Genomic DNA, 27009 nt, shown 5'->3' with positions numbered 1-27009 from the left:
TTTACAGTTGCAAAAGGGAAAATGAGCATATGCCTTAAGGCAAAGAAATAATACCATACACCTGCTGATCTAAGTCATGTTTTATTGATTACATAAGTCAGAAGGGAGTATATCATCTTTTATGAATGATGTTGGTCTTCTTACAGCCAAGCAAGCTGGAGGAGGAGAGCCATCCATTTTCTGGATTTTGATATTTGCCAGCAATTACAAGCGAGTTAGTTACAAGAAAGACATGTTACGCTTCAGGAGAGTGAAGTGAAGTGAAGAAGACGTATGTTGGTCATCTAAAAATTTATACGAGGCACTGTAGAAAGGTTCTTAAGCAGCAATGAGGGGTGAAATTCTAGGAAAGCCAGCCAAGCACACAAAAGGGAACAAGGGATCTAAGATATTTTTAGATGTCCGTTGCTGTGTTTATTGATGGGATTGTACAACAGAGCCAATGGTTTCTGAAGCTGGGAAATGAAGACTTAAGACCTTTTTTGTTTCTGTTAAAGTCAATGACAATCATTTTCTCATCTCTATGGCTTGTGGATTATTTTTTTAACATAATTTTTGATTTTCCAGTAAAATGTTGGCTGCGCACAGGCAAAGTATTCTGGTGATTAGCAGTGTCATTGTAATTCTGAAGTGCTGAATGGGTATGTTGATTTGCCCTAAACTATCAGAAAGATTAGGGCAGAAGGGAATACATCCATAGATAAGATCTGAGGTCGTGTATCTTATTTTGCTTTTCCTGTACGAGATGGGCTTCCTCTATATGATCTTTTGCAACTTTTGTTTATTATATCTAACTTTCCATTATTGCAGGAGCCTAAAATACTGATTATGCTCTTGGTTTTTTATTTTTGGGTTTTTTTTTCTTGTCTACATGTGAAATGAATAGCTACCCTGTTTCCCCAAAAATAAGACAGGATCTGGTATTAATTTTTGCTCCAAAAGATGCCTTTTTTTTTCATGTATAGCTGCCTGGACACTGTTCAAATTGACATTTTTATGAACTGTAACTAGGGCTTATTTTTGAAGTAGGGCAGGTATTTTGAGCATCCTCAAAAATCCTGAAAAATCATGCTGGGGCTTATTGTCAGGGTAGGTCTTATTTTTGAGGAAACAGGGTATATTTTTTTCATTTTACTATAGTTTGATTGTTACAAATTATAGGAAAATTTTTGTAGTGCCATGTGGAATACATGTTCTGTCAGCCTTCCTGAGCAAGACATACATTACTTGGTTGCCAGCAGTAAGGGTGGAACTGAATGCAGTCAGCCTTCCAGCAGTGCCTTTCAGTCTTGTGTTCTGAAGCTCAGCCTCTTCAAAGGCTGCAGTAATTACATCTTCAGATGGAAAGGAGAGAGAGGAGGAATTGTGATTCTCTGGGTCACAAGGTCTCCAAGCCAGTGATCTGTGATGCTCCAGATTCAGGTTTTATATGTGTGTTCTTTACTCAGCAGGCAGCAAGCTGGGGAGTTCAATCTCCAGAGCTCAGACATTCTGCCTACTTCATGGGTGCATCCCCTTAAAATTTTCTGTCTACCCAGAAGAGCCAAGCAGAGATAAATGAGTGCCCTGACACACAGCCCAGAATGTCTGCATGATAAGGGCAAACGTGCTATGAGCTTAGGTAGCACAGGAGGGCAGCTACCATACAGTGCCATAGCCTTTCTTTTTTTGCAGTGATTCTGGCAGTCTGTCTGGATCTATCTAGCCAGAGAAGCAGTAACACTGTGCTGCAAGATATGAATTAGCAACTCTGATCAGGAGGCAGAAATGGTGGGAAGGGAGAGGAGGGGGCAGTGCCAAGCAGAATTAACCAGCTGTTTCTTGAGTCCCTGTTGCAGCTGAGTTTTATTAGATAGATTAGCTTTTCTTGACAAGTGGACTTGGGTCTTTTCCATGGCTGAAGGAGTTAGCGTACCCCTCAACCAAGTCGTAATTCCATTTGGGAACACCTTCATCCTGAACCTACTGCCCTCTCTTCCTGCCTACATGTGGAGACATGCAAACATGCACTGATAGTATGCTCCAGAACATGTTTTGGACAGCTAGTGTCAAATATGCTTTGTGAGCACTAGCATGTAGAGCACCAACTAATTTGGGGTGAGGGATAGCCCCTGTATTATGTTGTTCACCAACTTCAAGTATATGTTTATATACCTTGAGAAATTAGGTTCAGTGTGTTGTAACAAAATATATGAGAAAATGATGTAGCCATATTTTATGCTTTGAACTAAAATTTTCTTAGCAGAAGATCTCTAACAGACATTTGTTTTCATAAAACATTTGTAAAACAAGAAGCATCACTTGTAAATACTGATACAGTTAGATATTAGAGATATGTAGAAGGAGCTTAGTACCTCCACCTATTAAGGGCATCTCAAACATTCACCTTGGGTTCTATAAGGTCAATGACTGCTCACAGTGACACTGCAGGATTGAAAGAATCCTGTATTTCATGTGCTTACATATAGATAAGACCATAAGAGATGTTCAAGATCTAGGTGAATTCTTTGAGACAGAATTGTGTATGCTTAAAACGTCTGTCCAGACATTATACCTGATTTTTTCTAAATCTGTCACTGAATCTTTTGTTCTACCAGGATATCCAGTGTTCTTCCTCTACTCTTTTGTTTTTGGTGTGTGGATTTAACAAATTATGTTCCTTTAACCCTTCCTCGTAAGTCATGCTTCTGAAGCTTTTAGCATTTTAATTGCTCTTCAGGATTCTAGTTTTTCTGTATCCCTAGAGAATTCTGACACTCAGGTAATGTTTAGCTTTGTAACTGTGGGTTTTATAAGTGAAAAAATAGGCTATATTTTACTAATAGACTGCTGCCTTAGTCCCAGGTACAGCATACTTTTGAATTAACATAAGAACAGAACTACCGTTTTTTTTTGCCGTAGGTATTTTGGTGTTTTGTTTTGTTTTTTTTTCACTAATGAATGGTTTGTCATTCTTATGAATATTTTTTACTATTGCTGCTTAGTCAGGTTGTTCCCCATTTTGTACCAAATCAGAAGCTGAAAACTTGATCCCACTTAACAATTTTAAAATTTTCTTTATGGATCACTTCTAGCTGTATCCTTATTAGTTAAGAATAGTCAGTATTATACTTCACTGAAAGAGATCGGGGCAACGTATCTAAATCATAAAGAGCTTAATATCTCTTCACCAGTTTGAAAGATTTTTCTGTGTTTTTTAAGTATGAAGAATTATGATCTTGCAAGCCTGATGAGATACGTGAACAATTAGTGGCGTGATTAAGTTTGATCCTAAGCTTTTAAAGCTTCGGCAGCGATGTTTTGATGAACTGAGGCAAAAGGTCTGCCTCACTGCAACTCTTCCCTTCCACCAGATTCCAGCAAATCTAGTTATGCATCCTTCTATCTCCTTTTCTTCTCAAACATGATTTAAAAAATTGTATTTCCTTTACCAATTCGATCAGTTGAACTCACTTATACATATTAATATTCTTATATAAATGAGTAGACACTACCTTCCACTTGGTGACCAGAAGACTGGAGTATCTTAAAAAATAATGTTTCTAACAAATTATGAAAGAAAGTACAGATTTGGACTTAAGTGTTCGTATCTATGTGGGAAGAAAAAAAAAAAAAGAAAACCATAAAAACAGCTATTGGTCAAAGCAGATAATATAATTCATTAAACAATATATATCTGTTCCCTATCACTGCAGAATACATTACTGGATAATGTAGTACCCTATTCAGCATGGCCTAAACGCAGCCTCCCTGTTAGCATTGCAGTTTTCTCACCTACTTATGCTTTGAAGTCATTAAGTAATTGTCACTTTAGCACTCTTTAGTGATTCTAATCAAACATGGAGACAAAACTCAAATCCCTCAGTTCAGTCTTCATTCTGTGACCTGATTTTGATAGGAGAGGGGACTTGTTTTTTCACTCATTAACTCATCATGATTTTTTTGTATATTGTTTTAGTTAGAACGAATAGACCTTTTTACACTGCATTTTGGTTTTCCACGTGAAATGTCTTGAATTATCACGTTAATTAGCACAGACAAGTCATTCAATCCATCTACATTTTTGGCATATATATCCTTGTCATATATATCACTTTCTTATAATTTATGTGATTAAAAGTTTTTGAATTAATTTTGCTTAATAATAATTTAATTGTCTTAATTTATTGTAAGTAGATAGTTATCATTATACATCTCTAAAGAGTTGCAGAGTATGTACATAAGAAACTTGGTGAAGTACAAATATTTTTGTGTTTTAGCAATGGATGTTGCAGCTCATCTATTATATATTGTACTGCTTCTTATATGAATGATTTTTTCTCAGTACCTTTTAAAATATCATTAATCTAAAAATAATCAAATAGATTAAAACTAGCTGGTTACTTATTTTAGGGAGATTGACAATATTTCTGTAAATTGTTTTTATTTTTACTTCCTAGTGCTTTCAACAACTGCAAGAAAATAGGTGCAGAGTTTTTCAAAGGTTTAAGGTAGCGCTAGCATTTCTTATTTGTATTTAAGACAGAGAAAAGGTTGGCAGTTTAAAATGGTTTCAAAGCTGTTACAGTAAAATGTTGTTTTAAAGTAGAGGGAGGAAAAACTCAGGAGAAAAGCTCTGAACAAGCTGTACCGATTTCTTGAATAACAGAAAAATGTAATTTAAACTTTGCATTTAGACAGCTGTTCAAAAACATTGGTTCAGTTTGATTTCTCACAGTCATTGTTAGCTTCAATATTGTGCCTGGAAGAAAAGTAAAGTTTTGTATCAAGAAGGCAAGGCTTTGATTCTGCTAAGTTTTACTGGCATTGGTTGTGACACATCTTCGGACACAGATCTTTCTCTTCCTAATCAAGTTTCCTCGTGAAAAATATATGAACTGGGGTGGAGTGAGGAGGATCACACATAAACTAGGTAGCACTTTTTCAAGTCTAATGAATGATTTTTCCTACTGGGATACTTAGACTTCCTGGGAGGAGTCATTTTCTGGGAGCACATACAGTTTCTAAGAGAATGTATAGTGAGCAAACCAAGATGGGCTGCGGTGGACAGTATTTATATAGAGAAAACCTCTAAATAGTTCTGTGCATACAGTGGAAAAATTTGAAAAACAATAATCTGAAATTATGCTTAAAAAGGTGTTTTAATGTAGTTTTTTAGAAGTTGCTGTGTAGATATCATGCAGGAACCCTTACCAAGTTTACAAAAGGCAGAAGTGTACCTGAGATTAAGGCACTTGTTTTCCAAAAATATGATGCAAAATCACCAGCCTTTGAAAAGCCTAACAGGAGACCTTCAGCAATGAAATAAAACAAGTGTCTTGGTTAGACATGTGCAGATGAATTATGAAACACACTGAGATTGTTTCCTAGACTCTTATCAAGAAATACTGTTCGTGTTGTATAACAAGAAGTTGCCTTTTTCATTGTTGCCCTTTCTTCCCCTCCACCTTTCTGTTTCAGTTCATGTGATCGGACTTTGTACCTATTTACCGATAATAAGTCCGCAGCCATCTTGTTTGAAAACTAGAGGCAGAAACTGAAACAATTCCGTGCTGCAAGGTAAAATGCCCCTTCTTCCCAAAAGTCTGTCATTTATATATAATTTAATTGTAAACATTGAGGTCATGTATAGTTGGAGTTCATATTCTTTCACAGCTCAAAGCAAATTCTTCATGACAGGAAATCAGCAATTCTGAGAAGTAGTAATATATACAGTGTTGTCTTTTCCTCAATAACTTAAAACAATGGATTTTATAAGAAATAAAAGAAAAGAATCCTAATACTGTCTACTCTTGTCTGTAAGATACTATCAACTGTAGTGGCAAATAATGTTGCAACAGAATACACCTAATAGTTAAGTATTCCAGAGGAACAGAACATTTCCTGCCTGCAACGAGTTAAAAAGTGTATAAGCTTAACTTGAATTATGAAAGCATTTTGAACAAAAAAGCAAGCAGGGTGTTTGTGAACTAGAACATTTTCCAGCTGTACAACAGTTTTTTTTTCTCTTACCACTTAAGGTCTGGTTGTTTAAAAAGTAATGTTAAAAGTGTATGTAATTTTGATTATGGACTCTGTTTCAAGAATCAAATGGAAATGAATTGTTAAATAGTTTTGGAGGGGGTTAGGTTCTGAAATAAGCTTGTAGTTTTGAGGTGACTCTGGTTTGTGTGCACTGTATGCAATCTGACAAAATCTGTGTGATTCAAAGGTAGAAGCCTGCAAGACTTAACCATAACTTTTTAAGTGATGTTAAATAAATCTAATCTCTTCCTTTATAATCTCATACACATAGCGGGTAAACACAGCTACTAAGGGGGCAGTATCTGAATGACTGAGAAAGTGAGGATGGCAAGGAATAATAAAGGTAAGGAAAATATCATCTCTGCTGAATAGGTTGTGTCTGCTGGGCTTATACAAAAAGACTACATTTGGGCAACTGCACTGAGACAAGAAGAAGCAAGATGAAAGAGGAGAAGCCTGTTTAACCAAAGCAAGTGTTGAACGGCATCTGACCATGTATTTTATTTGCTATGCAGATTGTAATGACTCGTTAATAATATGGATTCCGTACATCCCGTCTTCTCACAAACTTATTTTTTGCTTCTACCCTTAGGGTTCTCTCTAGGTGGTTTCCAGTAAGTGCAGGCCTGTATCTAGGTGTTAAATCCCTGTCAGACCAGCAGCTGAGGCTGCTTTAATACTAGGAGAGCCACAGTCACCAATAAGTAGCGCTGTGTACTCCTTGCTAGTGGCAGGACCGGTGTTGGGAGAGAAGCCGAGTGACACAGCAGCAGCAGGAGGAGTAATGGTGGAGTGGTAGAGATAATAACAATACCTGGGCAAGCAGAATTGGAGGCGTCAAGGACCTGAATCCAAGAGGTATTCCCTCTGACTTTAGATTGGTGGTACATCAGTATTTCTTGAGTAGGAAGGGATTTGGAACAGGCTAAGGCATGGTTTAGAAAGATTAGCATTATAGGTTTGTGGAGTGGCTTCTTGATTGTATGAGTGGAAGTTTGGGGGTGAGGAGGAATGAAATAAAATTAGCTTAGGGTGTGAAGGGGGGTAAGAGGAAGGCATTTGAGATGGACTGTTAAGTTTTTAACAAGAATTGTGGCTATGAGAGTCTGGACTGTGAAGATAAAAGTTTGGACTGTTTCAAGTTCATAATGACAGTGATCAAAAGTTTATGAGAGTTTTAAATTACACAGAATCACAGGATGGTTGGGGTTGAAAGGGACCTCTGGAGATCATCTAGTCCAACCCACTTGCTGAAGCAGTTTTACCCAGAGCAGATTGCACAGGAATGTGTCCAGGCAGGTTTTGAGTGTCTCCAGAGAAAGAGACTCTACAGCCTCTCTGTCACCCCCGGAGTAAAGAAGGCTATGGTGTAAAAATGGTCTAATCTTTTTTTTTCCAGCATGCTAAAAGAATACTGATCAGCCATTCTCATACAGAAATCTTAGCACACAGAGCTCAGACAGGCCTGTTTTCCTCTGATGTTGTCTTAAACCAGCCAGATTGGTGGTTTTGTTGTGTTAGATGTGAATATGGTTTCTGCAGGAATCCCTAGTGTTACAAAATGTATTTAATTAGAAGTCAAAGTCAATAAGCTAGAAGGCTACTTTATCATCTTTTTGGTTTGGTTTGGTTTTTCTGTTTTGTGGGGGTTTTGTTTTTTGGTGCATGGGTTTGTTTGGGTTTTTTTTGGTTGTTTTGGGTTTTGTTTTTTTTTTGGCGATATTCGTATTCTGCACTGCTGACAGAACCGTCAACTCTGATGAAGAAAATTAAAAGCTGTTGACATGGACTACTCATTTACAAAAGTTACTCTTAGCTACGTAAGAAGCGTCATGTTCCCAGTTCATGTAAGTTATTCTAACAGACAGCTGATGTGTTGTGTATTATAGCACTTATCTAATAAGAGCAGTAAAGTATCAGTCTGAAATTATTGGAAAATTGTGTTATTCATTTCAAAGGTACTTGCAGCGTGCATGAGTCCAGGCCAAAAGATAATGAGACCCTTGGAGCTATTATTGAGAAACTGCTGAAATGCTGAACGGAAGTTAATACTGATGTACCACAAGAAAATTGAAAAAAGGTGGTTTTGGAATACTTTTTATTTATGCTCTTGAAATGTCCTACAAAATAAGGTGAAAATGAAATGAATTACTGTAATCTTGGGCTAATGATAATTTTCATTTGTTTTTTCATGTTGGGATTTTGGCTCTTAGTTTCCATGTGCAAAGGGATTGTGTTCTGATTTAACAACAAGAATATACAAGTTTCCAAAAGTCCCTATGAAAGAGACAGAGAATAAACTAGAGAAAAAGAAAAGGAGGGGGGGGGAAAGGGAGGAGATGAAGGGGAAGGAGCCAGAGTTTTCTGCTCACACAAGGCAGAAGGAACTTGGATACCTTGTGGCTTAAACTGCGTTTTTTCCTGTATTGCTGTTATGCAATATATACATTTCTACACTATTCGAGATACTTTTTTTTTTTTTCTGTCAGAGTCTAAGGACATACTTAGCCACTTCTTGTTTTGCAGGCAGATATTTTTAGTCTTACAATTCTTTGCTGTTTCATATATCTTAAGACTTTGGTTCTTACTGTTGTCTAATCCTATGAAGTTTAAATTCTCTCAATGTTTTTGCCAAGATAAGTACATTCATGATTTTTTTTTCTTGATGGGGAGTAAGTCAGCTTTTACTTTGTATTAAATTATTAAGTCTTTGAAACTGGGATAAAAAGGGGCCTTATTTTGTGAATGTCTTTTCCCTTTAGCTTGTACATTTTTTTAGAATATTCTGATCCATGTAATTTGCAATCAGGCAGCTATATAGCCACTATGCCCCTCACAACCCTTTGTAATTGTACAAGTGTTGTTTCCAGGGTAAATATTTTCCTGTTTGTAAGACCTCCTCATTTCATCCATGCCTTTTGTTTTCCAATAATTTTATTTTAAAGCTATTTTGTACTCGTAGAGTTTACAGTGAATAATGCTAGTGGAGTATCTCTGCATTAGAGCTGGTTAGAAAATGGCTTACCATCTTTTATATACGTATATAGGTATTTCTTAGGCTTTTTTTTCACCATGTTAATTGGGACAAAATAAAAATTATAAAAGGGTCATTCTGTTCTCTTTGTTCTAATTTTGCATTAGATCTTAAAAACATAGGAGACTTGGGGGATAATCTTTTAACCATGTTCAAAATAACATAGTAGAAGTGTCTTCCTGCCCAAAAGAACAAAAAACAATGGTTTGGTTTCACCTTGTAAATCCTAAACAGACTATTTTTCTAGGTATAAAAGTAAAGGGGAACAATTTCATTTTCAAATTGGGACATTTTGAAAAACTTCCTTTGCTTCATTTTTTTTTTCCCCACTAGAATTAATTTTGTCCAAAAAATTCCAAACAATTCTTCATGAGACATGTTCATAACTATTTGCAGAGTGAGGACATATCATTCCCTGAGTATTAGTTGTATGACAGAAGTAACAAAACACATTTACCTTTGTTTTAGAAACTGTAGATAAGGAATTTGGTCTTCAATAAGCTGCTACACTTACTTATTTTAAATGTCTCTTACTTGTGCAAATGAAGAGGAAGGAAAAGCTATTCTTTTATGTCTTGTGAGCCTCCTGCTTACACCAGCAACACCATCAGTCAGCTGATCTCAGATTGAATTATTTTTTACTTAAAAAGCTTTTCTATTTCTGTCCCTGGTAGAAGGCTCACATTTAGAATCTGGATGGATGGGATCACAACAAAGAAACCTTTAGCTAATGGTAATCAATGAAAGTAATTTCCCATTGGATCCGTTCATCCCTTTTCATTTCAGGTGTGGTGTATTGGCCCTGGCTGACAGCCCAGCACCCACACAGCTGCTCCCTCGCCTCCTCCGCAGTGAGATGGGGGAGGAAATAGGAGGAACAGGAGTGAGAAGACTTGCGGCTTGAAATAAAGACAAGGAAGCCCCTTACCAGTAACTGTCATGGGCAAAATGATGTGGAGAATTTAGCTTAGCATATTGCCAGGTAGCATAAATATTTAATTACTGATTGGATATTGGGAAATAACAAAAAACTACAAACATTTAAAGATGCAGAAAAATCACCTTTCCTTCAGTTTTCCCCAGCTTGACTTCAGATTCCTCTCTTATACCGTCTTAGTCTCCACACTCCTGACATCTCCTGCCGCGCTACTGCTGCAGATCACACTTGGTCTCTTCAGTGAGGTGATGGGTGACACAGGAGGACAAAGCTGGTGCTCGGCTGTTTCCCTCTCCCCACTCCCTGTCGCTCACTTTTTCCCTGTCCTCTGGTGTGGTCCCTCCTTGGGCTACAGTCCCTTTGGGCACATATCTGCTCCAGTGTGGAGCACCTCCTGCTGCTCTTAGTTGTTCCCTCCTCCTCCCTCTCTGCCCCCACCACCCTTCTCTCTGGGTTTCTCCCACCAAGTATTTTTTTTCTCTTTCTTAAATGTTTCCCCAAAAGTGTCACCATCTTGGGTGATGGACTCAGCTGTGTCTTGCAGTGAGCCCATTGGAGAGCTGGCTGGACCTGACTGTGTTCGGCACAGAGCAGCCCCTGGGCTCTTCTCACCGAGTTACCCCCTGCGGCCTACTCACTGACAACTTCATCCGATACTTACCATGAAAATCTGGTGTTGCTTTCAGTAGTTTGGTAAACTGAGATAATCTGAATGCAGATACAAGTGATATTTTGTTTTGATAAACATGGGAGACATGGCTTTTTCTTATACTCTAACACTTTTTCTAATGTGTTCTTTCTAATAGTGTATCAAGGAAAGATTGGACATAAGTCATAGTCCAGACACAACCATTTCCTCTGAATTAGTTTATGTACCTTCTAATACAGCCCTTCTCAGTCTCTGCAATGGGACAGACTGAACAGCTGCTTGTGGACAAGAGAGAGGGCTGCTTGCTGTACCACTTTCTTCAAGTGATCTGAGTATACCTATGTCGTACAATAACTACACTGTTACTCTTTCCTCTCCTACCCCTTATGTGACAGCACCTACACATGCGTTACTGTCCCGTGATGAGAAAGAATGCATCTCCCATGGTGTGATGGGAGTCAGGGGAACACGTGATACTTGAGCATGCGAGTAGATGCAATCCAGTGAAAAGACCAAAATGCACACTATCCATGTGAATTGCTATACAGTACCCATACACATTAACAGCCTTCTTCTTGTCATTTTATGGGACCTACGGTGCTTTTTCTTCTGTGACAAGGACTTTATGACAGAAGGTACTGGGATCTAGCAGTGACTGGCCAGTCACAGGCTGGTTTGGTTGCTGTGTGTGTAGCCCTTAGGCGAGAAGGCAGCAGGGAGCAGGCTGTGAACCACAGTCTGGCTGGGCTTGTCGTCTGTTGGTTGGTCACCTCTGACAACAGCTTCCTTGAAATATCATCTGGCTTGAGTAACAGTGGGGAGCGTAATTTCTATTCTGTCAGAACCCTGTCAGAGATAAAGTTTATTTGTCTGATCAGACTTGTGATTCTAACCTAAATACAGAGTTTGCTATAGCTGACTTCAATCAGAGAATTACCAATATCCCTGTAAATAATCCTTGCTGTTGGATGTAAACCCTTACATAAAATATAATTTCTTTGAGAGTAATGAAAGAATAAAATATTTAAGATGGAATATTCATCAGATTGCTATACAATCTGAAAAGGACAGATACTTACATACTTTTTTTATACATTACATTACATTTTATACATTTTTAGACATTTTACAACTGAAACTCATGAAGAGGTCCCTAGTTCCCAGTTTTAAGTGGAGTTACTCACAGAGTAAGAAACTTACATCAGTAAGATTGGTAGAGCACGTTTTACTGATTGAAAAATGTTGTGGTTGTTTATTACACAACGTTGTTTTTTCATATTTTATGCTAAGCACACACAGGCAACCCACCATTGAGGTGGGATTTATTTCATCTAAATTTATTCCTTTTGTATACATCTTGTCTAAACTAGGTGTTTAGGCCCTCTTTCTAGTCGGTGGAAAGAGATCATGAGCATCACTTCCAACATCTCATTTTAGCAATCTTAGGAAGATATGAATCATCTTCTGAAGGTGCCTGTCTCTTCCTATTAATTAGAGAGGAACCCTAGATAATTAGCTCAAATTAAATGCATAACTTTAGGATTAATAAATTCAGATGGATTAGTTTGTACCATGAGTGCCTAGCTTATATGGGACAGCTAGACATTTAACTTCTACATAGTTAAAATTAATATTGGCTGAATGCAGCCTTTTCTCATTTTTTTTATCTGTTACAATCAGCTGTATTGAGAGCCCTTGAGTTTTATCATAATGCAAGTATAAATAACAACAGAGCTGTTAAAAAAAATAATAGCTCCACACTTTGAGAACTAATTAATGTAAATGCAACTTTTCTTTAAAAGAAACATCCTTTTGGAAATAGTATAACGCACTGGATCATTTTATTGATGTGCTACTTGCTAGCTTTGCATAGACAAAGAAAAATCAACTAACCATTTCACTGCTATTTCTCTGATAAACCACTTTGACTAAAAAGAGTAGTTGTAGATAAAGGAATATTATGTTATAAAATCCAAAGCTTTGATCTTGGCAGACTCCAGAGGATGCCAGTCAGTAACAAGAGAGAGACGGCTTTTTTGGATTTCAAGGTGTTTTTTTATTTTATGTTAGGTTTCATGTTTTCCTCTGAGACGTATTTGAAGACTGCCGTTTCAGTGGAAAAGGCTTAGAAACTGCTTTCAAATTGAACAAAATTAAAATCTGGTGTTTAGTGGTTGACCATTTGTCTTGCTGTCCCTCCAAAGACTTACAGAGGGACTTACATACCAACCTCCAGATCTGTGCACTATCCCTGTGAAGGCAGTGTATCAATAAAGTTTAGTGTCTTAGTCCAATATTACGTGTAACTTGACTATTTTTCATTTTTAAACATGTTGTGAAATATTGCTTTGAACATAGATGGAAACTCGGAAGAGACCTGTTTGGCTATATTTGGGTAAAGGTGAAGGATGTAACTAATAAGTTGTTGTTGATTAAGTTGTTGTTTCTATGTTGGTGCAATTCAAATGGAGATAATCAAACTCTTCTGTTGATTCCACATGTAAAACTCGCAGTCCTGCAGAGCTGTACAGTCTTTATCTGCTTGTTTATCATAAAAACAGAAGCACAAAGTTTTAGTCACAGTAGTTCTTCTTCCTCACGCCCATTTGATAAAGACTATTGAAAAGAGTCGTTTCACATGCCATCTAGCTTTGGTATATCAAAAAGCCCTGACTCAACAACTTTCAAAACTTTTAATTGAGCTAGATATCGTGGATGATTTTAGCTAAGCCCTAAAATTATGTAAGCAAGTGTCATATTACTTTGGTTAATATAGCCTCATGAAGTTCTTATTCTAATTGGCATACACATTAAAACAGATACTTGATAATAGCACGTCAACAGCTTTACACATTGTAAGTCAGCATTGTGTAATATTTACTGAAGTTGATATGGATTTCAGAAATGAAGCTTTCTCATCTATCTCATCTTTCTGTTCCATCAACATGTATTTGTAATTTTTTATATATTTATGCTAAACACAGAATGTATGCAGACCTAAAATCCTTGTGAAGTGGTGAACTGTAAAGACAGAGCAGAATTCCGCCTTTCATATGTGCTCATACGTTTTAGTAATGTGCAATTACCGAAAGAGTTCTTTTAATTGTTTAGAACTTTTGTCTCTGGTTTATGGGAAGTGACATGACACAGTCACTAGCAGTTACTCCTGATTAGCTTTTTCTTTTTTTTTTTTTTTTAATGAAAAGCTTTTTCTTTTTGTCTCTCAGGATAGTGCATAACTGCCAAATAGTATGACTACCTGTGTTATCTTGTGATTCTCTTTTACTATATTGCTACCAGAGCCCATATTCAAAATTAAATTTCTAATGAGCTAACAAGGAATATTGTGAAACAGTAATAATGGAAAACAATATATGCTCTAAAATGTGTATGTAATTATACAGGTTTCTATTACAAAGAAAATAATGACATTATATCACAAAAGGTGATTTTGTCTTCCATTCAGGTTATAATACCAGAAATATTTTTTTATTATTTATTAATACTGCCATTAAGTTCTTTTTTTTTAGTTGAGGTGAAGCTAGTAAATTCTTGAGAGACCATTTTAAAAAGATACCTAAATTGAACTTGGGTTTGATGGAGGCTGTGTGGCTTCATCTCTGTTTGATTCAGATCTGGTAACTAATTATACCTGACAAAGAAACATGATTATTTGTTCTGGTTTTCTCAATTCATGTTAGGTGAATTTTTTGTCTTATGAGACAACTTTTAATAAATTAAATACAGATTTTCAGTTATATACATAATTACCTGAAGATGCACATTGAAATCTAATGGCACTTTTCAGAAACGTGTTTCAGCTTTCTTACAGACACAGATACCAGTTTACAGATAAAGACAGACCCAACCCACGCTGTGAGAGAGCTGAATGCAAATCAGTTCCAACCTGAGAAACAAATAGTAGTCATCCTAATCTAGCATTGAATCTGAAGTGCCTAACCAATAGTTAGGATGGAAGATTCCTGGGTCTCTTGGGCTTTTCTGGGAAGGAAAAAAAAAACAAAACCAGAAACAAATGTGAAGCACATCAAATGTTCCTGGACCTGAGGAACTGGGAGGAGTATGTCTGACTCTGAGGCGTGGAGGCGATTCTGAGAAGGTATCTTACCAGGAAGGAGAAGAAATAAGAAAACATTGAAAAATCAGCATTAAGAAATAGTGAGTTTACGCTATAAAAAAAAAAAAAAAATAGAAGCAACCGTACTGAGACTGACTACACCGATCATTTAGGATACCATAACTGACTTTTTGCATGATCTTAGCTTGTTGCAAATGCAAAGTAATGTTTCTTTGTCTAAATGAATTAGCATTAGGAGCAGACCAAAAGTGTATGGTTTTATTTCTTTTATTTTTTTGCAGCCGTATGGCTAAAAGATGCAACAGATATGACTGACTTGTAAGAGAGGAATTGAGAGATTTGAACAAAACTTAATCTGATACCAGGATATTATTAATGGTATAGAAAATTACCATTTTAAAAATTGTAGCAACTTTTTTGTTTCTCATGAAGCTGAGGGATTTTCTCTTTGCAAAATCTTATGGAGGGCAGGGTGGAAGGAAGGGTTTTCTAGTGTGTTTACAGAGTGATATTTATGGAATCTTTGGGAAATTTTTGGAGTTTTGACATTCATTTAAGAAAAGTAATTTTTTTTTTTTTTGCATACTGCCTAAGGATAGCACAGCATTTTAAAATGAGGTGAATATCTTTAAATGTTGCTTATTTCATCAGAAAATACTATACCTTCAAGGATAAAGTATATTAAGCATTTTCTCAAAGGGTTCTGTTATATTAAAAGAGTAGTTTAGAGATACATTGCTTAATCAAACTGAATAAAAATGCTGGGATGATTCAGTTGGGAAGAGAGGTTTAAAAATGTTTCATATCGGTCTTGTAAGAGAAGCATTTGTCTGTAGTAATCAGGATGAGGATAAAATAACTAACAATATCTTGAGCCAGTTATCCTGGATGGGGGAATTAGAAGGGAGGGGGCAGAAAAGACAGCTCTTCAGCTTTTACATTATCTGCCAACATTTCTTAATGCAGAAAACTTAAAATAAGTGTTTCCTAAATCCATATGAAATATCAACAAATAGTGGATTATATCTATTATTTGTTTCATCCATATATTCTTATACATTTGTACTAAATTTGTTCTAATTCAGATAGAATATGTGTATTAGAATCCCAAAAATGTAATTTGAAGATATGTAGAAGAAGTAGAATATGTATGTATGTGCACCTACATACATGTGCAGATGTGTATATTGACACATCTGTATATGTATGCATGTATATAGGTTCATATACAATGATTAAAGTATTGTAGTTTTAATTAGCACATATGGAATCCAAATTCTTGAATGACTCATGTTGTAGGAAATTAAGCACCTCTTAAATCTATTCAATTTAGCATCCACCTTGGGAAGAAAGAAAGTACTTCTCGTCCTATCATATCACAGGGAAAGTGAAGCAGAGATTAAAAATTGCACTTATGTGTCCTACATGCAATTAAGGAAAAATAATGCCACCTGCATCTAAAACATAAGCCTTCAAAGCTGAACCCTACTGCAGAAATGTCTAAAGGATGTTGTGGAAGGAAAACAAAATCGAATTGGTTCAATGAAAAAAAAAGCCCAAACCGAAACAAAGAAATAAACAAACAAAAAAAGCTAATTGGCTCAGAATGGATTAAAACTAATTCATGACGGTAAAAATATCCACGAGTAGCTATTCAGTACAGTGTTCTGCTGTCCAAAATACCCTAAATGCCAACTTCCAAAAGCTAGAAGGTTGCACTAGTAAAATAATATACTTGCCAAGTTTCTTATGTTATTTGAATTGGCTGCTCTTGGAGACCACATACTAGCTTAAGTGGAAGCTTCCTCTGATTTGGTGTAATTGTTTTCATGTTGGGTCTACACATGCCTGTCTTTTCACCATTAAAAACCCTGGTGTGACACAGATGAACCTTAGCATTCTCAGACCTTCATTCTTTTCACGTCCTTCTCTTTTTGCTCCTCCGTATTTCTTCGCTGTTGTCCGTTCCACTCAATTTCATCCATCCAATTTTTCTGGCTTTTCAAGCATATCCCTTCAAGATGCGTGAAAGTTTGCTGCAGAGAGAGTACACCAGAGAAATCAGAGTTGTTTGGATTAATTTTTTTTTCCTGCTTCCTTGTTGAATTCACTTTAGGGATGTGATATCAGGCAGAGGCAAGTAGCCTAACGCATGAGAGTGTGTACAGATGCTCCCTCAGTGTGGAGGAGTGTCTGGCAATATTGCATCAGAGACATCTTTCAATAACAATTTTTGTTGTTGTTGATTTGCAAAATGAGAAATGGAGGTACTAAATGATGGTAACTTCTGCAAGCATAGATACAGACGATAAGAATTTTGCCACTTTCTAAATGAAAATGATCCAGTTGATACTGGTCACAGCTGTTGTTAACTTTGCTATGTAGATTTATTTAAAATACTATATTAAGAGGCTGTATAGCATATATAGCAGAAGTTTTTCATATTTGAGCCAGGTGATTAATTTTCTTAGACATTTTGATGAATAGATTATATTCCTGCTGATGTCTCTACACAGACTTGAAATTGCTTTAAAATTCATTAAATTGTAGTCAATTTATTTCTAAGGTACTTCACGCATTTTTTTAGGTTTTTATTTCATTTTGGAAAATAAAATACAGCTGCTACTCTTGTTTCCAACAGTAACCTTGCTCAGTAAAAGAAAAATTAATTTTCTCTGTTCATTAGTGACTAAAGGATGAACACATATTTTAAAAGACTACTCTCCATGGCCCATACCTTCTAATTAAAACACAGGCTATTTCATTTGTAGTTTGAGTCAAATCTTAGAACTGCTGTTTGTAAAACTTGCAAAACCAGCTATCTTCATGCCTTTAAAAATTATTATTAGTGGCAGGAGCATATATTTCTGGGTTTTATTCAGATAATATGAAACCTACAGCAAAACTGAGTAATTCTGTGAAATAAATGTGCAAGTCCTGCAAGCATCTCTCCAACTCTATATGTAATGTCACCAGCATATATGTCACCATTTTCAAACATCTCTATTGCCATGGGCCCTGAGACCCTTGCAGGCTGAACAGTGGAGCAGGAATTTAAGGTACAGGAGCAGGTTGCTCCTGTCCTATGGGGTCAGCATGTTAGTTCTCTTGCAACACATAGGAAGCAATTCACTCTTGTTTATGCTCTGAGGGAAGAAAGGTAAATCTACTGTGCACATTAAATGTCTGCAGTGTGACAGGTGCTACACATCTTCATTAGTATGGTAATTTGATGAAGCATTGGTTAGATGCATCCCACCAAGCAGAACTGCGTTTAGTGTTCTAGTCTTAAAGTTTGTGTATGTATTTTCCATGTCTGAAACAAAGTGGATGGCTTCCCATGGAGTAAAGCAGGTAGGGATCTGTTGCTGCAGTGACAAGGCTGGGATCTTTAAATGTTGCCAGCTGAAGTCTAAACCAGAACTGTTGTCATCAAAGTGAGGTTAATGGCTTATAAAGTGTATGTTAAGCAGTAAAAATCAGCTAGTATAGTTATTAATGTTTTATCTGTATGTGAACAAGCACTAAAAGAGTAAAAATCCTCTTTGCACCTGTACTTTCTGACAGAATGCAATAATGAAGGTTCAGAATCAGAAGCCCCAGTCTGTGTTAATTGATCCCCACTTTTTGGCCTCTTCTCACATGTATCAGTCCCACGTCTTATCTGCCCAGGCTCTTTCCAATCGGTTCCCTTCATCTGCCTTAATCACAACTCCTCAGCTCTTTCATCCCAGACACTCCCAGTTCTCTCACCTCTTTTCCTCAGTTTGTTTTCCTATCCACTGCAGCACTATCCCTTTCAGTTTCATAAACCCTCTACCACAGGGGTGTCATTCTCACCAGGGGCCACATCAGCCTCGCGGTTGCCTCTGAAGGGCCGAATGTAATTTTAGGACTGTATAAATGTAGGAGTAGTTACATTCGGCCCTTCGGAGGCAACCGCGATGCTGATGTGGCCCCGGGTGAAAAAAATGAGTTTGACATCCCTGCTCTACCATTTCTCCTCATTTCACCCTGCAGCTCAGATTCCAGCTGGGTCTCAAGCTTCCCTTCTTGCTCTTTATTCAAGTCAGTGCAAGCTCTTCCAGTTCTGAGTACTTTCTTCTCTACCAATACTTTTACCCACCACACCTCACTGATTTACAAATGTGTCTCCCTTGATGTCTAGTTTCTTTGTACCAGCTCTTCCAGTTCTGGCTTCTTTATCTTCTCTCTGGTTACTTTTATCTATCATAACTCCCTGATGTACAAGATTTTTTCTTTCTTGAGCTGCTGTCCCTATTCTTTCTGGGAATCCTTGTCTCTCACTCTCATTCCTACTCTTTCACTTTCAAATTTTTACCTCAGTCTTGGCATCTTCTGTTTTCCGTCTTGTCCCAGCATAATCCAGAGTGCAGAGGTGACTCATGCCTTATCTGCATTTGAAAAAGGCTGCCTGCATCCAGAGCAGATGGGAGTATTACTAGGGGCAAAAGAGAGAGAGTCTCTGCTCATTTTTAGATGTGTATACCTGGCACAGTCCATCACAGCCTAGAGGCACTCGATTGTAGCCAGGGCATAGTCAGTGCTGTTTAAAACAGAGATAGGATAAGTCCCTGTTTAGGTAAAATGGCATTCATAGCATACACATCTGCAGATAGACTATGCTTTTATCGTAAAAGCATATCACGGTATGTGGTATTGTATATAATAAATTATTCATGTTTTAAGTTTGATATACCACAAGCATTGTTTATAGAACATTGTGATATGATATCAAATATTTTTACATAATTTTGCTGTAGGCCCTGATACTTAAAACGTTTGCAAAGAGCTTGTTCTTAAACATTCCGTTGAGTAATTCGATAATGCATCTCTTCACCCTCTCTTTATTCCTTGTTTAAGAGAAATTCAGTAATTTACTTCAGAAGCAGAATTGATTCACTTTTTTTCAGCAATGAACCATTAAAAAAATATTTTTTTTGTTCTCATGATTTCTTGCTGTGAATTGCATCTGTGTATGAAAAAGTATTGTCACTGAGGTTGTAACTAGTTCTTTGTCTATATTTAAAGTGCGTGAAGGAGTGGAAGGAAAATTTAGCTATGTACTAAAAGGTTTTTAAGAAATGTTTTTAAGAAATATGAGAGAGAAAATAATGTTAAAAAAAACCTCTTGAGAAAAAAAGAAATCTGAATGAAAATATAGAATCTAATTTTCTTTTTCTCTTCTACTGCACAGTCCAGGACAATGGTATTACTGAATTAGATTATGAGTCAAATTTTTTAAAATGTGGGGGTTTTTTTAATTATGTTTTTCACCTGTTCCTACACATCAGGAAGAAGATGGAAGTCCTTTTACTTCTCATAATTTGCCAGTGTGCCATAAACAGTGTCAAAACACACAGTACTTCAAATCCCAATGTCATTTTACTGATGGCTGATGATCTTGGTATTGGAGACCTGGGATGTTACGGGAACAGAACCTTAAGGTATGATGATTAATTTGGGAAAGACATAGCTTGATATTTAGTTTTTCTACGAATTTGTAAAGTTAAAAACACTAATACATTGTGAGTTTTGATTAGATTCTTTGTAAGTAAACAAAGTTCATACCCTTTCCAGAGAACAGAATACTCAATCTTTGTTTTCTTAACAAGAACATAAGACACCTGATGTATGTATCCTGCTGAAAAGTTGCATCATAAACAGAGAATTGAGCAACCAGCCACATAAGGATAGGTCTAGAGAAGGAAACTCTAATCAATAATTTTCTTTTAAAATATGCAGGATGCAAATACTATGAATTAAGTATAGTTTGAAACACTCATGATTTGAGACAATCTTGTCACTAAGCAATTGGAAATAAAGTACTGATTTTTTTCCTTCATTTATTTTCATGCTGTAGTCAGTAATTTCATTAAATCAAATGTTAATATACTTGAGTGATGCAGCAGTGTTCCCCAGTATGGTCATTACCACCAGCCATTACCACCATTACCAGTATGATGGTTCTGTAAAAAGCACAAATTGTACTTTGTCATTGTGTTTCAGTGGTGCAAAGTTTTTGATCAAGTTAAATAGAACATTTAGACTAAAAGTGCTGTCCTGTCAAATGTTAAATACTTATGTTCCTGCTGAACTTAGAAGTAAAATCTTATAATTTAAACTAGCTAAAAAAAAACCCTGGAACAAACAAAACCCCTCAAGTTACAGCTCACTCACAAGGACTAGAACTGCTCCAATATGTATGTTCTTTGATGTGAGAACTCAAGACTAGATCTTTGGAGAATGAAGAAATTTCATCATACCGCTTGTTATCAGTAGGTGATATTATAGGTAGCAAAGTAGTCTGTTGGAAAGTTAATGTTTCTGACTATTAGACGTAGATAGTGGGAGCACTCGTGTGCCTTGAGGTCATGGTCATTAATCTTCCAGGCCAGGGACCTATTAGAGCATCCTGCAGCTCCTGGCCAGTCTGCATTTCTAGTTCTTTTCTTTAGAACCAAGGGCACACGATTTCTTTCTGCAGGACCCAGTTTTGTTCTGCATAATGAGCCAGGTCACAGTCAAGTTTCCCATGCAGATATGGAAACTTGGATGTGCTCCTAGGTTGAATATTGCAGGCATGGCCATGGCAGACATGTAAACATTGCCTAATGCAGAGTCATAAGCATTTTCATCTCCTCTAATAACTGATATCACCACACAACATTACCCCTACCCCAAAAAACTTTTGCTGAGGAAAGACAGAAGTGACACCAAGTAAAGAATAAAGAAGCACAACTTTCTTCAGTCTGTCCTTTCCCCATTGCTGAAGCAGAAAGGCCATGTAAGCAGCAAAGTTACAGTTCTGGGTCAAGGAATGCATTAAAAAAAGGCTTGTAGTATAATGCATCCAGGTGTCACACTTTAGTACTGGCCATGAAGAGTAGATGTAGGTGGGGAAAAAGATTTTTGTCTCAATGCCACATTGTCTGGGTTCAGTGTTGACACCCAATGTAAAAATAATTGACACAATAGTATTTAGAATTTCACCACCACCATGGTTTTGATAATTTGCACACAGTAAGTCTTAATTTGACTTTCCTGATAGTTTTTGCCTGAGATGCCTTAATTTCGCCATGCCCATTTCGAAATAATCATCTTTATGTATTCTTTTACTTTTATGTTTTACTAGAACCCCTAATATTGACAGGCTAGCAGAGGAAGGAGTGACACTTACTCAGCATATAGCGGCGTCCCCACTTTGTACTCCAAGCAGGGCAGCTTTCCTGACAGGGCGATATCCTATCAGATCAGGTAAAATACCATTACTTTATTTATATATAAATATCATATTTTATTTGCAGTAAACTGTATCCATTTTTTTTCTCTGTCCCTTCTTGATCATTACTGGGTTAGGTACTCATTTCAGTGAGTAATCAAGCTCAGCAGGGTTGATCAGTTTTTGAAATCTTCCATATGTATGGGAAGTTTTCACATTTCAGAATAGTTAACACAAAAATAAAGCTTTTTAATTGGGAATTTATTTTTTTAAAAAACACTGAGGGAAAAAGCTGATTGTGGTTATTTAATGTAAGGAGCAGACAAATTTCATTGACTTCCTCCATTGTCCAGATGACCCTGGGGTCTTTGCCTGCATCCTCAGTTGCATTCAGGCCTCTCCCAGAATACTGGTGGGCAGCCTGAGTGTTGAACATCACAGAGGTGCATCTAGAAAAACACCATGGCAGAACCCACTGTAAATCCTTCTACTCAGGTATTTCTGTTTCTACAAAACCTTTTGATTTAGACAAATTGGTATTTTTTTTCAGGGAAGAGTGGGGAAGGAAAACAGTTCATAAAGGTATTCCAGCAGCCCTTAAAACTGGGAAGAAGAAAGCAAAAAATCTCCCTCCTTTCTAAGTATTTGTTCCCTATCTACCCATACACAGTATTAAGTATCCTATGTATATATGCATTTTATAACTTCTCATACTTTGAAAGTACCTGATCCAAAGCCCATTTGAGTCAGTGAAGATCCAGTTCATTTTAGTGTGCTGGGACTGAGCCCCTCAGTGCTTAGCCATGCAACTTTAACATTCCCTTAACATCATTTTTAGCAAGGATCATTATACATTAATCAGATCGCTTGTTCATTAGTGATAAAACATCCTGTCCTTGCTTCTGGGAATGAAAGCAAAGCAAGACTCAGGAGCCTACTTGATATGTTCGTGCTCATTCAAATCAAGTAACAAGCTTCTGCAAAAGTGCCAGCTAATATAACTTGCTAAATTTTCCATTACATTCAGCTGCAAAGGAAAATTTTATATACCTGTTACGGCTATATTGCTATTAATATTTACTGTAGATGAAGCTACAGATCATTTTCCATTATGATCCTTGTTCTTATTTCTGAAAAATTAGCATTTGAACTGTTTTCTTTTTTCTTTACTGATCTTCTCTCAGTCATACCTAATCATTTGCATGTAGTTGCAAAAATTGAACTTTGTCTTAATTAAATTCCAAAATCGCTAAATATGGAGTATTTCCAAACATCAGTGAAGAGCTAGTAAAGGATTATTATAGAAGATACTAGAATCATGTTGTGGAAAAATAGGTTAGAAATTTAAAACTCTTGCTAATACACCTGAATAAAAATATTCCAAAATGCAGTATTTGATGAGATGCAAACTTGGAAAATGGTAATGATGAAAAAAAAAAAATCATAGTGTTCTGTACTTCCATTCTGGTAACTTATGGGAATTACACTGATTTCACTTACAAGCAATAGAAGTACATAAAAATAAATATAAATAACTGTATAATAAATAAATTATAGATCTGTATAGATGCTTAAAACTAGCTAAACTGTTGATCAATAAAGCTAGCTGGCGTGAAAAACTGAAGTCAACATATGAAGAGTAGGTTGAGCTCTCTTTAATAAACCAGTCTAATGAGTCTTTTTCTCATCTAACCGCAAGGTATACCTGAGGGAAGACTGGTTGTCTACATCAGTCATGTAACTTTGGCACTGCAATCATCCAGTTGCATAATTCAGGTTTCCTGGAGATACATCTGCACAGATTTGCATAGATATCCTGTGTTCTATCTGTCTATACTCAGAGCCAGCTCTTGTCTGGAATCCTAGTAATCTAATTTTCATGAACCTGAGCTCTCAAGTTCCTCAACCTGAGAGCAGTTTATAAGCTGAAGTTTGTGTTTCTCAGACTCTCAGTATATAGAAATTACTGGATGTTGTCTTGTTAGCTGGTGCCTGCTGCTGCTTTTATGCACTCTGTGTGCATTGAATCATGTGTCTTCATGCCGTTGGAACACGGGTCCTCTCCCATCAAAGCTGCATGCCCTCACTGCTCTATTTCCAGAATCAGACTCTCTCTTGCTCTTTTTTGACCTCATGGTATTTACATGCCCAGGTATAGGACTGCCCTATTTCCTCTGCCTTCCCTCAAATGATCTTAAAGGCTTGTAGAAAGCCATGTATGAGGAAGGTGGAAGTTTGAAGAGTGGAACTTGGGAGTGAAATCACTTAGTCCTCAGCTCCATTCCTTCCCTGTGTTCAAGAAAAATAAATTTGGAAAGCTCAACTTTTTTCAGAAAGGTTATACCTTAGAATATCTACAGAAGGGGCTGCAGCTGTTCATATTATGGCTGACCCCATGGTTATGAGCAGAGAATTTTTTCTCTACTTCTCAGTTTCTGGTGTCAATACACAAAAGACCTCACTCAGCTAAATGGATGTTTGTATCTGCCATTTGCAACATTTGGCATCTGGTGGTAATATATCATTTAAGTGATACCACCTAAAGGAAAAAAATGTATGCAGAAAGAATGAATGGAAATTGTTTCACTATGTTATCCAAGTGACATTCATTTTCATTGTATTTAGGAATGGCTGCCTTCTCACGAGTTGGTGTCTTCTTGTTTTCTGCCTCTTCTGGGGGACTTCCTTCTGAAGAAATAACTTTTACCAAACTCTTGAAGCAGAGAGGTTATGCAACAGCTCTAATAGGTAAAATTGCACAATATACAGCATTATTTTTCATTCATTTCAATCAAAAGAACATTAGCTTTCCATATAGGCTATTAAGGGTCTGCATTAAGCTTTTTCCCCACAGCATAATGAGTTTATTTTCCTGGCACAAAGCTGAGCGCATTCCCATGCATATGTACAACACTAACCACGTAAGTATGTCTAATTCATTTGTGAATAGTCTCATTGTGCAAGGTACTGAAGAAACATGATGAACAAATTGAAAATTAGTTAAGCTATTGAAAAGTTTTCAGTATAAATAGGAACTTGATTACAACAGAGAGACAATGAGGGATTGATCACAGGGTACAAGTCAGCACAGTTGTAGGATTTGTTTCACCAGTTTTCAAATATCGACAAAGTAGATAATGTAGTACCTGGGCTAACCATCTGGCTTCTCGTCTCAGTCATCAGACAGAAATGGGCATTTCTGGGAAATTTGTCTCATCCTGTGGTAGATGTTTAATGCAAAAAATGTGTTTCTCTCTCATTATAAAGACAGTTCAGACAACTAACTGCACATAAATATTCAGTGATGGGTACAAAGATTCCCACTAGATGAATATTAAACAGAGTTGAATGAATATCATAAAGAAATAACATTTAAATAATGTGCGTTTTTTTTTTTTTTTTCCTGATTTGGCCACCGACTTATTCCACACTGCTTACTTTAGAAGATTTTTTTTAAATACAACTTGTACTACATAATGTATTTTTCTATTGGAATTGCCAGGAAATAGTTGCTTACAGAACATCATACTGGAATATTACTACATTAGTTTAGACATCCAATTTGTTTTTTAAATGTAACAAAAGTTTGCAATTTGGGGAGTAATTTCTGTTTAAAAATCAGTCTGTTTAGTGAGGCTAACAATTTGCACCACTATTCAAAAAATATTTGTATTATGTAGATACCCAATGTCAATGTTCTTAACTAAAAATCCTACTTAGCTATACCCTAGTCTTAGAAAGCATAAAATACCTTGATGTCCTGACAGATTCAAACCAGAAAACCAGAAAATCTTAGCAGAAATATGTTTGTTGCAGTTGTATTTGAATTATGATGCAAAAAAGCCATTCATAATTTGTCTTGTTCATCATGGAGTTAATTCATATTGGTCCATATTCAATTAAAGACTGCATTTTTTTTTTCTATTTGTAACCAGTACTGTAATACAATTTATTTTCTGGGGCTGACCTAGTTAATGTTCTTTTTTTAACCACATTCACTGCAACATGACAGCTTGCCACTTAGATCTCCAGAAGTTCTCTCCATGATGCTTAATGAACAATTCTTCCAAGTGGCCTGAATGATAGCTATGAAACCATAAGATGTAATATTACCATATCCTTAGAGTATAATGAAGGCTTCCGAAAATCAAGAAGTGCATTAAAATTAAGGATAAAGCATGTGTAAATGACAAAAAGAAAAATTATGTAGATTTGAAGACTAGATAGAAAGACTCTGATTCCCAACCAGCTCATTTTCTGCCTCTGCTGGTATTCTTATCACATCGTATCGGTCTAGGTCACAGAGTCTTTGCTTGGTTTAATCTAACTCAGCAGTTCCTAAACAATTAATTGTCAAATCCCACACCAGTGATGGATTGGCATAAGAGTAATTTGAAGCCTTTCAGTTCCTCAAGCCTGTACTGTCACTTTTTATTTTTTCCCCCAAGTTTCTCTCTCCTTTACTCACTAAGGACATTTTTATTTCCCTAAATGCATTTTCCTTTCTTTTTAATTTTTGTTCCATCCTCTGAATATATGCTTCCTCTTGCTTGATACATCCCTAAATATATTTTAGCTATAAATCTACTTTATGTGTACACTTTTTTATAACATTATTTTTCCCCTGTGACACAAAGAAGCTGGCATCCAATAGATCTGGCAGGAAGAGACACAATGAGAAGATCTGCAACAAAACCAAGTTTTCTCAAAAAAGGCAGATGCATTGAATATGCGATATTTCACCTGTTAAGGATCCTGGAGAGTAAGAAGAAATATTGATGTTTTGTAGGGAATAGCTATTCATAATGCAAAAATTCCACTGAAAGCAAATGAGTGTTATTTTAACTACTGCAGTACTCAATTACAGTTGAGTAAAGGTCAGCTTTTCCTCACTAGTGTTACCCTGTGTATTGTGTAGCATCCAGAGACGTTTAAAATCTGCCTACATAGCTTATCTCCAAAGTTTAAAATGCCAATGGATAAACTGGGACTTGTATCTTTCCTCCAGAATGAGGTGTTGAAA

General features: G+C 36.5%; 1 protein-coding gene across 30 annotated transcripts in view; it reads left to right on the top strand.

Annotated features, from left to right (window-relative positions):
• Positions 1 to 27009, top strand: part of LOC102091366 (steroid sulfatase) — a 110317-nt gene that overhangs the window by 4060 nt on the left and 79248 nt on the right. For 7 of the 30 annotated variants that reach the window (XM_065073927.1, XM_065073897.1, XM_065074044.1 and 4 more), the window contains exons 3-8: positions 5461 to 5559; positions 6296 to 6367; positions 7983 to 8104; positions 20059 to 20211; positions 21900 to 22021; positions 24612 to 24734. In XM_065073927.1, coding sequence (XP_064929999.1) covers positions 8079 to 8104; positions 20059 to 20211; positions 21900 to 22021; positions 24612 to 24734 — 424 coding nt within the window. In that variant the 5' untranslated portion in view covers positions 5461 to 5559; positions 6296 to 6367; positions 7983 to 8078. Of the gene's footprint in view, positions 1 to 5460; positions 5560 to 6295; positions 6368 to 6396; positions 6883 to 7769; positions 7872 to 7982; positions 8105 to 9844; positions 10041 to 14215; positions 14824 to 20058; positions 20212 to 21899; positions 22022 to 22353; positions 22482 to 24611; positions 24735 to 27009 lie in introns of those variants that run through there. The other 23 variants (XM_065074007.1, XM_065073986.1, XM_065073947.1 and 20 more) reach the window with 13 other exon arrangements.

The sequence above is a fragment of the Columba livia genome, chromosome 1, assembly GCF_036013475.1.
Source record: "Columba livia isolate bColLiv1 breed racing homer chromosome 1, bColLiv1.pat.W.v2, whole genome shotgun sequence".
Taxonomy (NCBI): domain Eukaryota; kingdom Metazoa; phylum Chordata; class Aves; order Columbiformes; family Columbidae; genus Columba; species Columba livia.
The sequence above is the reverse complement of the archived record's forward strand: the minus strand, read 5'-3'. Positions and strand labels throughout refer to the sequence as shown.